Genomic DNA, 13,196 nt, shown 5'->3' with positions numbered 1-13,196 from the left:
GCATTCCTCTGGTGTTGGTTACTCAGTGAAATGCCAGTTCTGCACCAACCCTGTGCCAGCACCGGCTGTTCCCCAGCAGTAGTGTGCCCGGCTGTGCTGGAGTGGGTGGATGGGTTCATTTTTCCAGCACTCAACTTTACAACAGCAGCTTACCTGGCCTCAAGTGGCAGAGTTCTCCAGTGGGAACGCGCTGAACAGCTGAAGCTGTTCTTGCACAACACGTAAGGAACCCCAGAGGGGCAGGACAGCAGGTAACGGCGCGGGATGACCTGTGCTGGTGGTGAATGTGAACAGTGAGTGAACTCTTAACCTGAACTGACAAATAAGCTGGTGCTGAGTTGAGTCCTTGTCTTGCAAAAACATAGGCGTTGTCTGAGTGGGATTTCCACTTCCCAGACTCCAAACGGGTATTCATGAAGTGCTCTTCACTGCACCAGCTTAGAACACAGCTTCCATCAAGCTCTTAACTTGCAGAACAGCAGCTAAACTTTGTAAAACCAGGAACAGCTCCACTGTTACCCCACCTTTTATCTTTCAAGGCAACCCCCAGTAGTCTTTAGGTTCAGATGCTTTATGGCACTAGAGGACTGGGGGGCTCCGCATGTTGCCAAAATCCTCTTCAGTGTCGCTAGCTGTCGCTAGGCTATGGAAGGTGTGACTGATGGCATCCTTCTCCTTACAGGAAACTGCTCCAAAAAACAGGGAATGAAACTGAAAATACAGTAATTACAGAAGTCAGAAACTCTGAATTTGGGGTTAATTATTTCTGAAGCTTTTGCTACTTCAAGATCTTTATTACTACAGCGGCTCCATGTAAACCACACCTGTCACCTGTGAGTATTCCCAGTACTAAACATGGTGGCAGAGGTGTTTTTTGTCAGCTCTGCTGCTGTGGGAGCTGCTTCCACTGAAAGGCCACAGGCAGAATTGAATGTAGTTACACGTAGTGACCCCCAGGCTACGTGTACCTGAACACCAGCTGAGGTGTTCCACCCTAAATACAACTGGCTGCCTCACCTTGTCATAGTGAGCCTCTGTTGCCCCTCCTGCCAGTGCTGCATGGGCTGTGGTTGTTCCTCCTACCCCTGTTGCATCTCCCCCTGTGGCTCCAGGAATGACTTTCCTCTGTTTCACCAAAGGACTCCGAGGTTTTGCCGGCTCCGTGCTCGGGGTGTTTCCATTCCTCTGTGGCTTTTTGGAAGCATTTGCCTGCGTGCTGCTGTCTTTATCCATGGAGGCTTTTTCAGCTTTCCCTGTACGTGTCTCCGGGCTGGATGGGAGAGAGGAGGTCAGGTCAGTAACTGGCTTTTATGTTTCCATTAGAATGTCTGTTTTCTGATAGTGAAATCATTATGGCTTTAGAATGGATTCTCAACAAGTACCTTCCCTTCCTCTCCTACTGCAATAGCCCTGTGGAGATAAAAGAAAGCAGAAGCCAGTACAGAGTGTGCTCTCTTGTACTGTTTTATTGCTGCACATGCTGCTAAGGTGTTCCTGAACCTGCCTAGTTCACTGTTCTGTGAACAGAGACGCCAGTACCCTGCAAGAATGAGCTGATTCCTTTTCATCCTAAATCCAGCTTGGCTGGAACGCTTAAACTTCAATTTTCCATCCTCCCTCTCCCACCCCTGAAGCCCACCGTTACCTTTCCTGCCGTGGTGTAAAGCTGGGTGGTTGCTGCTGGGAAGTCTTCTTGTCAACGTCAGACAAGGTAGCCAAGATAAAGCTGGCTTCCAGCACCAGATCTTCAATGCTGAAAGCAACTGGCCTGAACAAACATTCAGAGGTGTAAACCAGTGTGTGTAATTACACGTGTTGTGGGAGAAAACAGTTTGTGCAGTTCTACACATAGGGATCAAAATGTGCCTCTGAAAAGCTGAAAATGTGATGTGTTTGCTGCTGAAGGATATGAGACGGCTTCCTGAGGCAGATTTAAATGCAGCAATGAGTAGATGTTATACAATACTGTACAGTATTGTACTTAGTCAAATTATAGTTTTAAATACGCAACAGTTAAATTTGTATTTTAAACGGAAAACTTATTGTTGCTTTAGACTATTGAATAAAACTATTGTCTGCATTAGCATACTTCTGCCTTGATGTGGGTATTTTCCTACCCACACCGTTAGCACATACAGCAGTAACAGCTGTGTGAATCTTGGTCTATGGAAGTAGAGGCAAGTTCTCAGTTTATTTGAATGTTTCCTTTTCTAGTATAATGAATTTTCTCAGTGTAGAATACACCACTCTATATTTTAATGAAGTTGGATGGGGCTTGGAGCAACCTGCTCTAGTGGCAGCGGGTTGGAGCTGGATGAGCTTTAAGGTCCCTTCCAACACAAACCAGTCTAATTCTGTGATTAGTCGGAGAGCCTGAAGCATGCAGGTGACTTCTATATAGGTGCTCATTAGTCAGCACGGGCAGCTTAGTAATGCTGTGCCTATGTTAAGTGCTTTCTGCATAATAACAGGCTATTTAACCCTGTATCGCAGATTAGAAATAGAGCTTTTTCTGGTTTATTGTTCCAGTTAAATACCGAGTAACAAAATCTGAGTGTAGAGGTGTAACTGCTGCAGTTTGTCAGGTGAGTTCCCAAACCTACTTTCCAGAGATGTCAAAATGGATGGAGACAGGAACACTGGTGGCTTCTGAAAACACCAGGAGTCCCTGGAAAGAAGAGGGGGGTGGTTAAGCACCATTAAAACCTGAAGCTTAATATTAGAATCTTAGTTTATCCCAGATGTTGTTTACTGGCAAGAAAAGGTAAAAGTCAACTGCTTCTAGAACACATGTGCTGCCATCCCTGCCTGGGGCTTTGTCAAAGAAGCTTCCACATGGAGAACTTCTCTGGCCATGATGCTTCTCCAGGTCAGTCACAGTGGTAAAAGTGTTCTGCTGCCTTTCAAAGGCTACTGTGAGGGACTCCTCAGTGTCCAGAAGATACTGATTTTAAAGCTAATCCTTGACCAGCTGATGCAATAGTGCTGCTGGTCAGGAGGCCTGATGGAGCCCGTCCAGGGCCATCCTGCATTGTCCTGGTCAAGTCAAGCAAATTAATGGGAAAAAGTTCTACTTTCAAAACAAGTTCTTACTTTACCCTCAATTCCTTAAGGCAAAACGTCACTTCAGAATCGACTCCAACCTGGAAGTAGTCAAATTCATCTGGATTCAGTTGTATTTCAGTAAGCATTGTCTTTGAGAAATCTGTTTAAAGTAACAAGAAAGGAGGCAAGTTTGACCCCAACAAACTCTGAGGATATCCCTGAGGTTGTTACATCAGCATCATTTGAGCAAGTAATTGTATTTTTAGTGACTAACGGTAATAAATGTTTTCCTCATCTCAATTTATTTCATAATTAAAATCTTCAGTTTACTTATACTATGTAGATTTAAATGGCTTTTGACACAACCTGTTTGATGTTCCAGTGTGATCTAACCCAATACCTGGTGCTGCTCTCACAGATCTGCTTTGTCTATAGGCATTCATCACAAATAATATTACCAGCTGCTTATTGCTGCATAGATGGGAAGATCAAAGTGCCACATGACTTTAACAGGTTAATCATAATTGCTGACAATCATCGGAGGACAATGGACGTGGATTTAGGTTCTTTGTTTTAAATTATAATCTTTTCCTGTTACTAAGTGGCAACAGGAAACAGGCTCCTCAGTTTCAGGTGCCAATTGTTGCTTCTTATCATTAGGTCAGCCCCTAGTTGTTATTAGGTGCATGAAAAGAAAGTAAGAGGGTGGAACTGTAACACATTCAACAGTTTCTGCAAGGCAGAGCCTACCACATGCAGATGAGAACAAGTCTGGGCAGGAGGTGTGATGTGTGCATGTGAAAATTAAACCTGGATGTGGAAAAACCCAAGCCAGCACCAGATGATGCGTTCAAAGGACATGGTTTGTTTCATATAGAACATGTGCTGCAGGCAGTGTATTGCATTACATACTACACAACAGCAACAATACTTGAAATGCCTCCTTTTTCTCCTTTATTGTTTGGGGTTTTGGTATCTCATTACCTTTTTACCTACTCATTTTTCACCTTTTCTTACAATCCTCCTGTATATTTCTAAACTAACCAAGTTTGTCATTCAATCTGTAATCTCTTTAGTATCTTTTATTTTCAGTAATTTCTTCTCTATTTCAACTCCACTCATCTTCCACCATTTAATCCTTCTTGCTCTCCACTGCTTTAGCCTGTTCCCAGCACAGTCCCCACCTCTGCTCTAGGCAGTCTTCTTTTTCTAGGTCATTATCCTCAGCTTTGGTCATAAGCAAGTATGAGAAGCATCCCTTTATTATATGATGTACAAGAACCTGTACTTCAGAAACACAATTACATCTTTAAAATTAGCTTGAGTCACACCCCATGAATTTAGATTGTTCTCATCTCAGCTGGAGATCTGAGAATGGCAGCATGCAGCACTGCACTGTTAGGCCAGCTAACACACTGTATTGCCCTTCTACTAAAATACAGTCTGTAATGAAATCAATTCTGTAATTGTGGTATTCAGATTTAAATAGTTCTTTTTCAAAACATAAAATGATCTCCTTTTTCCTGTATGCTGCCGTGCTTCTGCCCCTGCAGCACAGTAATTACTCTGCTTAAGCCTACTGCCAGTGGCATAATTTATTTCAATTGGCTGCTCAGTCTGGTATCTGCCACAGATACCAGGAAATGGTGTTAAAAAACGTACTTTCCTCAAATATATTAAAACCAAAGCGCAGAAGTAGGACTTAGAATCTCCCTGTGTATGTTTCCTCTCTTACAAATCTTATTCAGCCATTCAGGTTATTATTCTTTTAGTCACCTGTTTTAAAGTCCCAATACTGTTTTGTATTTTGAATATTCTTACCAGTGTCCTCCTCGGTGTAACTCTTGAAACAAACTTTCATTGGTGTAACTGATAAAGTTACTTCTTCTTGACTGCTCGGGAAGTGAACCATGATATCAGCCAGCAGCCTGTAAAACGTCAGTCAGTGTTAAGATACCTGCCGCAGATTCCCAGCCAGCATTTGTTACTCACATGAGAAACTAGAATAGTTCCTGGGCAGTACTGGTTGCAAAAGTGCCTTTGAAATGTGCACCCCCTACTGTGTGTGCATCTTTTTAATTGATTTATGTGCCAACAGGTACAGAAGACATCTAAAAATACAGCCAGTCATTACAAAAGCAGATTTGTTTGATGTCTGTGTATGCTGCCAGATCAATCTTACATATATATATATGTCTGATACCTTTCTCTCTATATATATCACAATTTTGAGCAACCCTCAGTATCCTATACTCCTTATTCAAAATCTTAGTTTTTTACAGTTACACAATCTTTTTATAAACACACTACATAGTATCTATACACAGAGGTCTTTATACACATTTAATAGCTGACTCTTGTGACAAGAAAACACTGTCAGAAGCACTGACAGTGACAGAAATGCTCTCAGGGAAAGTACAGTTGAACTGTTCTTTGCCTTTGCCTGCAGTGACAAGAACTTTGCCTTATTGCACTGAAGAAATTGTACTTTTATCACTGGATTCTTTACCTATAACATTCCAGCTCTGCTTTAGTTGTCATAGGTGGAAGTAGCTTAAAGGTATGAATTCAAAGCAGACATTACACACTTCTCAAGGTTAGACTGAGTGGGATTAATGGCAGAATGAGCCCCATTTCTTAAGCTGCAATGTGAAAAATCAAGCACTAAGGTACAGGGTTTAGGAATTTGCCATTTTTGGCTGTCCCCAATCAGACTTTGATTCTGTCACTGACTATGGCACCAGTATCATCTCCTGTAAGATTCTGCGTTCCAGAAAGATAACATTTTTGTATTCATTACCTGGAGTGGAGTTTGAGTACGTTGGGACACATGTGCTTTGCAAAAACAGCCTGCAGCGGATCGCATTCTTGAAATGTCAGGTTGTATGTTTTCACAACCCCTGAGTATAAAGGGTATGAACAAAATCAGTGCTGGTCTGTCATTTTAACTGGCTTATTCAGTATTAACTGTCCTTTTAGGATATCTCAATAGAGAAAATAACTACACTTAATCTAGCTGTGTGGAAATAACTCACTAACAAATAGAAAACTGCATTCACCTGCCATGGGAGACTTCCTTCACCTTATTAGTTATGCCCTGCAAGGTTCTGATGTTTTTTTAAGAATTCACAAGATGCAAGCAAAGAGCAACAAGTGCAACAAATGCAGGGAGTGGGGAAAGGCTTCAGTGTTTAACTGGTACAATATAAATGGTGACAGAATCAGATCTCTGTGTATTTCTAGATAAGCATGAGCTAAGAGAGCTTAATGATCCTTCCCTAATTCAATGTGTTCTCTCATTATTAGTAACACAAGATGGATTTTTAATGATGTAAACCACTGCCTATCACACAGTGGTATCACAAGCTATCACATCAGCAAGCTGTGTTGATAGATGATGGTTCTTTATGAGTTTTACAAAGTACACGTGGTGTTCTGCTGGACTGAGGATGTCAGACCTAGTGCTAAATAACTGTTAGAAGTGAAAAGACCCCGTAAATCCTCTACCAAACCAGGATTTCCCTCCTTTTCCACAATATGTTTTTAAGAGTTTACTCCAGCCTCATTCTAAATGTTGTAGGCAGTTGGCTGGCAATTAATATACAGCAGGCATTAACTACTGAGCTGAAGACTGTTTGTCTGATAAAGCCTATTTTAACTTCATTTTAATAAGGTAATGCAGATAAGTATAAATAATGATGTGAAGAGGCTGGAAGTGGTTGGCATAATGTTCCATCAAGAACATTCAGCTCCTAATTACACTCAATATTGTGCTGCCCTGCTGTTTTAAACTGCTGCTGCTCATGTGAAGATGTGTAACCTACCATGTTTGCAGAGGAGCTGAAAAGTTATGTGATGATCATTAATATCTGTATAAATGCTGCATTTCTCTACATTCCTTTCCAGCATATTTACACATCTAAATACAGGAAGAACTGACTGTAAAGAAAACAAACAAATTAGCACAGAGGTTATTCACTAAGCAATATTTCCCCTACTTTTGTATGATTTATATCAAGTTCCTGCTTTTATAGCTTCCCCAAACTGCTTTGTAAGCAGATACTAATCCTTGCCATCCTCACCCACTATTCCAATATATGCCTAATAGAGCTGTTTGCTAAAGAACTGGTCAAAGCTCTCTGGCTCATACTGGTTGTGAAGGAGAACCACAGAGAGGCAGAAATGTGGTATTCCTTTATCCTGAGATTAAGCTGGCTCAGACTTCGGGAACCACAGGGCACAACTGAGGAGGTACAACTTCCAAACATAATTATATACTAACACCCTTTTGCAGAGCTGCTCAGAAGTGTTTTGAGTTCAGAGCCATCCACATACCTCTAGGAGCCTCCCTCTATAATTTCATTTGGAAATTGGGCTAATTTGCTGCTTACAAAGCTGTGCATTGAAAAATCCATTCAAATGTACCTTGATTATCAATTTACACGGGGGGGATAACTGCTTTTCCTTCTGATGTGGCTGAGGCACAGCTGCCCAGCAGTAGTGTTGAAAAAACATAGATGAGAAGAACACGTATGCATATGCTGACCTTGAAGAATTCACTGATCTCAAGGCAAGCTGATAACGGAAGTAAAATAATTTATTAATGAACATTTATTAACTCAAAACTATTTACACTGTACCATACAGGTACCATTTGGTACCATACAGGAACCATTAGAGCTTTTAAATCTCAGTACTCATAGAATCATAGAATGGAAAGGACCTTAAGATCATCCAGTTCCAACCCCCCTGCCATGGGCAGGGACACCTCACACTAAAGCATCTCAACCAAGGCTTCGTCCAACCCTGAACACTGCCAGGGATGGAACATTCACAACCTCCCTGAGCAACCCATTCCAGTGCCTCACCACCCTAACAGGAAAGAATTTCCTCCTCATATCCAATCTAAACTTCCCCTGTGCATTACAGATAGAGTCATAGTTCAAACTTATCACCTGTATCATTACTGGTATAATACAGGCAGAGGAATCCAGTCTATGGACATTTAAGTGGCCCTGACCTTTGGTGAGTTACCAAAACACTTGGAGCTCAGTCTGAAGCATGTGAAGGATTGGAGTTTATTCTAGAACAATCTTGCTCTATGCCCATCCACACAACACATACAAATGAGCAAAGACACCAGTAGCACCCCAAAACCTCTTATATAAAGAGTTTACACTATTATATAAAGAGTTTATAAAGGTCTAAAAGGGAATTATCTCCAATCCTCACCCTCCCAGCAAGTCAAGATCACTTTTAACTAAGAACCCCCTAGAGAAAACCCTAATATTGCTGGAAATGGCTTCTGATTAATCAGAGGCACATTAATGGATGCACGCTTCCTGTTGAGTCATCCTGGTACAAAACATGTTGTTTAGAGGCAGCTTCTGATGGGGTACAGCACAGGAACCTTTTGACCCATGGTATTAATCCAGATGTCCTGGACAAGCTCAGGTAACAAAGAATGGAACAGCAGGGGCAGAGTGGGAATGGCTCTTCCATGATGCAATCTGTGTAATTACAATTACAGACAATATGGCGTTTGTCCATATTGAAAGTGGAGGGGCTCAGATGGGAGGGTACCTGCAGGAAAACAATGCATTATCCAACAAGGTAAATATTGTGCTTCCGACAGAGGCTTTTAAACTACAATAAATCAAATCCACTTACACCTTTCTCTAAGGGGTCAAACCAAAACTCATCGCTGATACGTGCTATGGCGTGAATTGCTCTCCCGAACACTGGCAGGAAAAGAAAACAACGCAATGTGAAAACCCAAAGTTATACTGCATCTTCTCCAGACTAACTGAAGAGGAAACATCACAAACGTTTTATGCATTTCAATGGAAACCAATGGCAGGGTGGAAAACGTCACCCTTTCCTTTCCCTTTTCAGCACAAACACCTTGAAGCCCGCTTTGCCGCACGGCCCTGCGGCAGCCCCGCTCTGGGGAGCCCGTTTCCCCCACACAAACCCCTCAGATCGGAGCTGGGTACCTCTGAGGTGCGCCCCGCCAATGACACACTTCATGGCCGCCCCTTCCCTCACACGACGGCTGCGGAAAGGGCGGGAAACGCCCCGCTGAGGGGCGTTCCTCAGAGACCCGGATGTAGCCGGAAGGCGGCTGCGGAGAAACGCGTTTTGGTCTGCGTTTGGCCCTTCGGAGGCGCCGTAGCGGGTGCTCGGCGCCGGCCTGGCTTCCGGGAGCGGGCGCAGCGGGCGCTGTGAGGAGCGCGGCGCCGGGCAGGATGGTGAGCGGCGGGGCCGGGCCGGGCTGGGCCCCGGCTCCGGGGTCTTCCTCGCCCCGTGGCGCCGGAGGGCCCCGGGTTCGCTTCCTGCGGGGTGTGGGGAACGCGCGGTCGGGGAATGCTTTCTGTCGGTGTCCGCCCCAAACCCCCCCCTCGTGCCGAGCTGAGGTAGATGGAGGGCGGGCGGGGAGCGCTGAGGAGGGGCCGTGCGGAGGGGCTGTGGCGGCCGGGGCTACGCGCAGGAGCTGAGTTTTAATTTCATTTAATTTAATTATTTTTTTTAACGCTTCTTTCATAACATCAACAATTCATTAATTATTATTTGCCTGTTCATTCGGCTGTATTTTCTTTTCTGTTGCTTTCTTTTGTTTTAACATTGATCATGGTTCACCCTGTTTTTCATTTCCCCCCCCTGTCTGCAATCAACTTCTCCATTCCAATAAGGCTGGGCACAGAGTAAGTTTACTCCTCTTGGCTGTTGCTAACACTGGTGGTAAGGGCTTGTCAATGTTACTAGATGATACAGATGTCAGATGGGACACGTGAATTAGGGGCTGCTGTTCAAACCATGCTCATGATTGCACCTAAATGCCTAGTAGAAGCCAGATGGCATAACTATTTCATGGTGCTGTGACTATTAAACACACTTCAGTACTTTTAATTAGGTTTTGTTACTGTAGCTTGCCAAGTTTTTCTGTAATTAATGGGTGCTCAGATGTGATTTCAGGGAGAATATGGGGTCGGCTGCTTTGTCAGCAAAGGAAGCAGCCTTTGTTGAATGCACGCGCGCTGCTGACTTTAGTGGGGTTGTGCGATTTGAGTGGCAGGGTAATTCTATTAAACATTAAATACATAACTGGCATTGTGTGTCCAGGTTGCTTAAGCATTAGTAAGAGAATCTATGGCTACTTTAATAATCAAAATCACTTATTACACATTTTCTACTTGCATTCAACTATACCAGCATATAGACTGATGCTAGGAGGGGTATTTTTCACTGGCAACTCTTGAAAAACCATCAAAAATGTCTTTTTTCCCCCCTCTCCTGGGTTAGTTTTAAATTGGCAACTCATAGGTTCAAAGCCTCTTGTATTGCTTTACCAGTACTTTAATCCATCTGTTCACCAAAGATGCATGGTTTTGATGATGGCACAGAAATGCCCCAATAAAACCAAAACTCACCCGAGTTTTGCCTTTTTTTGACGCCTGTAAGACAGCTGCATGGCCTAAAACTATCAAAAATAAATATTAAAAAAGATTATTAGCATAGTTACTGCTGTTTATATATATATATATGTGCTGCGTCTTTTACAAGTGCATTTGATGGCTGTCATTTTAGGTACTGTTACTAACAAAGTGTTACAGTTGGAAGATAAACTTTTTATTATGGAGCTATTCATCAAGTTAACAGGGATGACTCTGTAGATCCAGTGTTTTTGCAGCATAGTGGTGTCACGTCCCATGCTTTATGGAGCTTTCCATGCCCTTTTTGCATAATTAATTTATTGCCGTTGCTTGCATTAATTATTTGCACATTTAAAGCCTGTGCTGTTAAACTATGGTCCTACTTCAGCTGAATCCTTAATTTTGAAGCCCCATTAAATTTGTATTCTCCTTACAGCTGTTGTACTGCAACTATGAGTATCTAGAACCGGTAACAGCAGCACTGTGTGCAGGATGTGTAATAGTCTGCCTTATCTTGTCTGCAGTGCCCTGGTTTATTTTGTTTATTGTTCTTCAATCTGTTAGTCTTACTCTGTTGTTCAGTGGTTCCTCAGTAAGGGCTCTGAACAAGCTTTTTATTCTGGTCAGCTATTAACACACATTGCAAACTTTCAGTGCTTTTTATTTGCCTTCTTATTTTTTTTCTTTGGATAAGAAAACAAATTAGAAAGAAATTGGGTTTGAGTTTTAAGGGCAGTTGGCTACAGTCTAGCTAGGTCTGTGCTTGAGAACATGTGCTAGGGATAGCTGATGGTAGTTCCTAAATTTATGTAAAATACATCAAGTAGTAACATTTCTGTTGTTACACCTTGCAATGGCTTTCAGCAACAAAATAAATGGAGATGCTGTAGGCTGTTGTTTTGGTAAGGCCCCTCTGGGTAATGTCCTGTGGTAGTAAGGGCCCCGTTTTCCCTCAATATAACAATATTCCATCACCATTTCAGACTTACTTTAGTAGACATCAAAATGCCAAGTTAGAAAACTGAAGAGCACATTGCAAAGCTTTCTGTTTGCCTGTGGTTCTTGTCTTAATAAGCATTTTGTAACAACCTTTCTTTCCTGTTGTGACACCTAAGTTAGTGTTAGTGCTGGGAGATCTTCACATTCCACATCGATGCAACAGCCTCCCAGCCAAGTTCAAAAAGCTGCTGGTTCCAGGGAAGATCCAACACATCCTCTGCACGGGAAACCTCTGCACCAAGGACACTTATGACTACCTCAAGACCCTGGCTGGGGACGTTCATGTTGTCAGAGGGGACTTTGATGAGGTATTGTCCTCTCTTGATAATAATATTGGCTTTGTTCATCTACATCAAGGGTTATTTGTAATTCAAGTAAAAGTGGGCAAACTGAGGTTGGGTGGTGCTATCAGACCTTAAAGTTCCTTGCATCTTGCCACATTCTCCAGTGTTCATAAAAGCAGCTTTGTAGCAGTAGGGCCACTTATGTTGACTATTTTCATAAGCACTGGCACAGGCTGCCCAGAGAAGCTGGGGCCTGAAGCAGTCTGGTCTAGTAGAAGGTGTCCCTGCCCATGGCAGCATTAAGGTCCCTTCCAACCCAAACCAGTCTGGGATTCTATGATATGCTTCTATGAAAGCTTCTAAGAAGCTTTCCCCCCTCTCTCCTTCGTGTTGCGTAGAATTGTTTTTAAAGCATAAATCTGTACATCTAATCTGTGGTTGGTTTCTTTTTTAGAACCTGAATTATCCTGAACAGAAAGTTGTAACTGTTGGACAGTTCAAAATTGGGCTGATTCATGGCCATCAGGTTATTCCCTGGGGTGACATGGCCAGCCTGGCACTGCTACAAAGGCAATTTGATGTGGACATCCTCATTTCAGGACACACACACAAATTTGAGGCATTTGAACATGAAAACAAGTTCTATATCAATCCGGGATCAGCTACAGGAGCCTATCATGCCTTAGAGAAGTAAGTGAAGTATGGGAATGATCTGTGGGAATAACTAGAAAACTTATTATGAAGATTAATGTTGGCATTCTAAATGTTGGGGAGAGGAAGGGTTGATAGTAGCAGTGAAACACTGCTGAGGTGATTATATACTCACAACTAATATGAATTTTTCCCTTTCTTTCCAGCAACATCATTCCTTCATTTGTGCTGATGGATATCCAAGCTTCCACGGTAGTTACGTATGTCTATCAATTAATTGGAGATGATGTGAAAGTAGAAAGAATCGAGTACAAAAAATCTTAAACATGCTTTGGCTTGTCTGGTATTTTTACCATCTCATTCTGAACTGCAAGTTCCAATACTTGATTGCTAGTTTACAGTCCTACCCTTACTCACTAACAGCTTAAACAATGTAGCTTCTTGGTAATAACTTTGAAACATCATTGTGTTTGCTTTTCTCTCTATGAATTGATTTGTAAAATATTCCATTAAAGTAACTGTTTAAATACTGTTCCTTTATGTTGTAATAAACTCCACTTCATAATAAAACTAAGCTTTATGAACTGGTGTTGGGGAAAAATGCACCAGTTGCAAGTGCTTTTAGAATGCCCCATGCTCTGTTTGGTGACTTCTGAAGGATATTTAATTGTAAAAGGCTTGAACAAAAAGATTGGGGGCTCTGCAGCCATGTTATGTTTGCTTCAGAATCCAGTTGATATTTAATTTTCTCAACCTAGCATTCCCAATAAAATGGATTTATAGA

At 42.3% G+C, this 13,196-nt stretch overlaps 2 protein-coding genes and 1 long non-coding RNA gene across 6 annotated transcripts; 2 read left to right on the top strand and 1 right to left on the bottom strand.

Moving 5' to 3' along the window:
• Positions 1-257: 257 nt before the first annotated feature.
• Positions 258-9,138, bottom strand: RAD9B (RAD9 checkpoint clamp component B). 3 transcript variants are annotated; one of them, XM_061466350.1, is made up of 11 exons: positions 9,042-9,137; positions 8,716-8,786; positions 7,471-7,620; positions 6,870-6,984; positions 5,846-5,945; positions 4,867-4,973; positions 3,099-3,205; positions 2,604-2,668; positions 1,646-1,768; positions 1,018-1,270; positions 258-711 (listed from the first exon to the last, which is right to left on the bottom strand). In XM_061466350.1, exons 1-11 carry the CDS (start codon positions 9,073-9,075, stop codon positions 580-582), a joined length of 1,257 nt encoding a protein of 418 aa, XP_061322334.1. In that variant the 5' UTR covers positions 9,076-9,137; the 3' UTR covers positions 258-579. The 3 variants fall into 3 exon arrangements, 2 of the variants coding, with proteins under 2 accessions (XP_061322334.1, XP_061322333.1); XM_061466349.1 differs by lacking the exon at positions 258-711 and adding an exon at positions 8,383-8,628 and having other exon boundaries at positions 1,034-1,270; positions 3,094-3,205; positions 9,042-9,138; XR_009745747.1 differs by lacking the exon at positions 258-711 and adding an exon at positions 8,383-8,628 and having other exon boundaries at positions 1,143-1,270; positions 1,646-1,763; positions 2,546-2,668; positions 3,094-3,205; positions 9,042-9,138.
• Positions 3,204-4,797, top strand: LOC133275981 (uncharacterized). The gene is made up of 2 exons (XR_009745749.1): positions 3,204-3,598; positions 3,706-4,797. It is a non-coding gene; the product is annotated as an uncharacterized LOC133275981 (long non-coding RNA).
• VPS29 (VPS29 retromer complex component) lies at positions 9,134-12,946 on the top strand. 2 transcript variants are annotated; one of them, XM_061466351.1, is made up of 5 exons: positions 9,134-9,296; positions 9,738-9,749; positions 11,594-11,785; positions 12,216-12,451; positions 12,619-12,946. In XM_061466351.1, exons 1-5 carry the CDS (start codon positions 9,294-9,296, stop codon positions 12,734-12,736), a joined length of 561 nt encoding a protein of 186 aa, XP_061322335.1. In that variant the 5' UTR covers positions 9,134-9,293; the 3' UTR covers positions 12,737-12,946. The 2 variants fall into 2 exon arrangements, with proteins under 2 accessions (XP_061322335.1, XP_061322336.1); XM_061466352.1 differs by lacking the exon at positions 9,738-9,749 and having other exon boundaries at positions 9,136-9,296.
• Positions 12,947-13,196: the final 250 nt, after the last annotated feature.

Source organism: Pezoporus flaviventris, unplaced genomic scaffold (genome assembly GCF_033815535.1).
Source record: "Pezoporus flaviventris isolate CSIRO_AGI_PZ_B2104156 unplaced genomic scaffold, CSIRO_AGI_Pfla_v1 ptg000041l, whole genome shotgun sequence".
Lineage (NCBI taxonomy): Eukaryota > Metazoa > Chordata > Aves > Psittaciformes > Psittacidae > Pezoporus > Pezoporus flaviventris.
The sequence above is the reverse complement of the archived record's forward strand: the minus strand, read 5'-3'. Positions and strand labels throughout refer to the sequence as shown.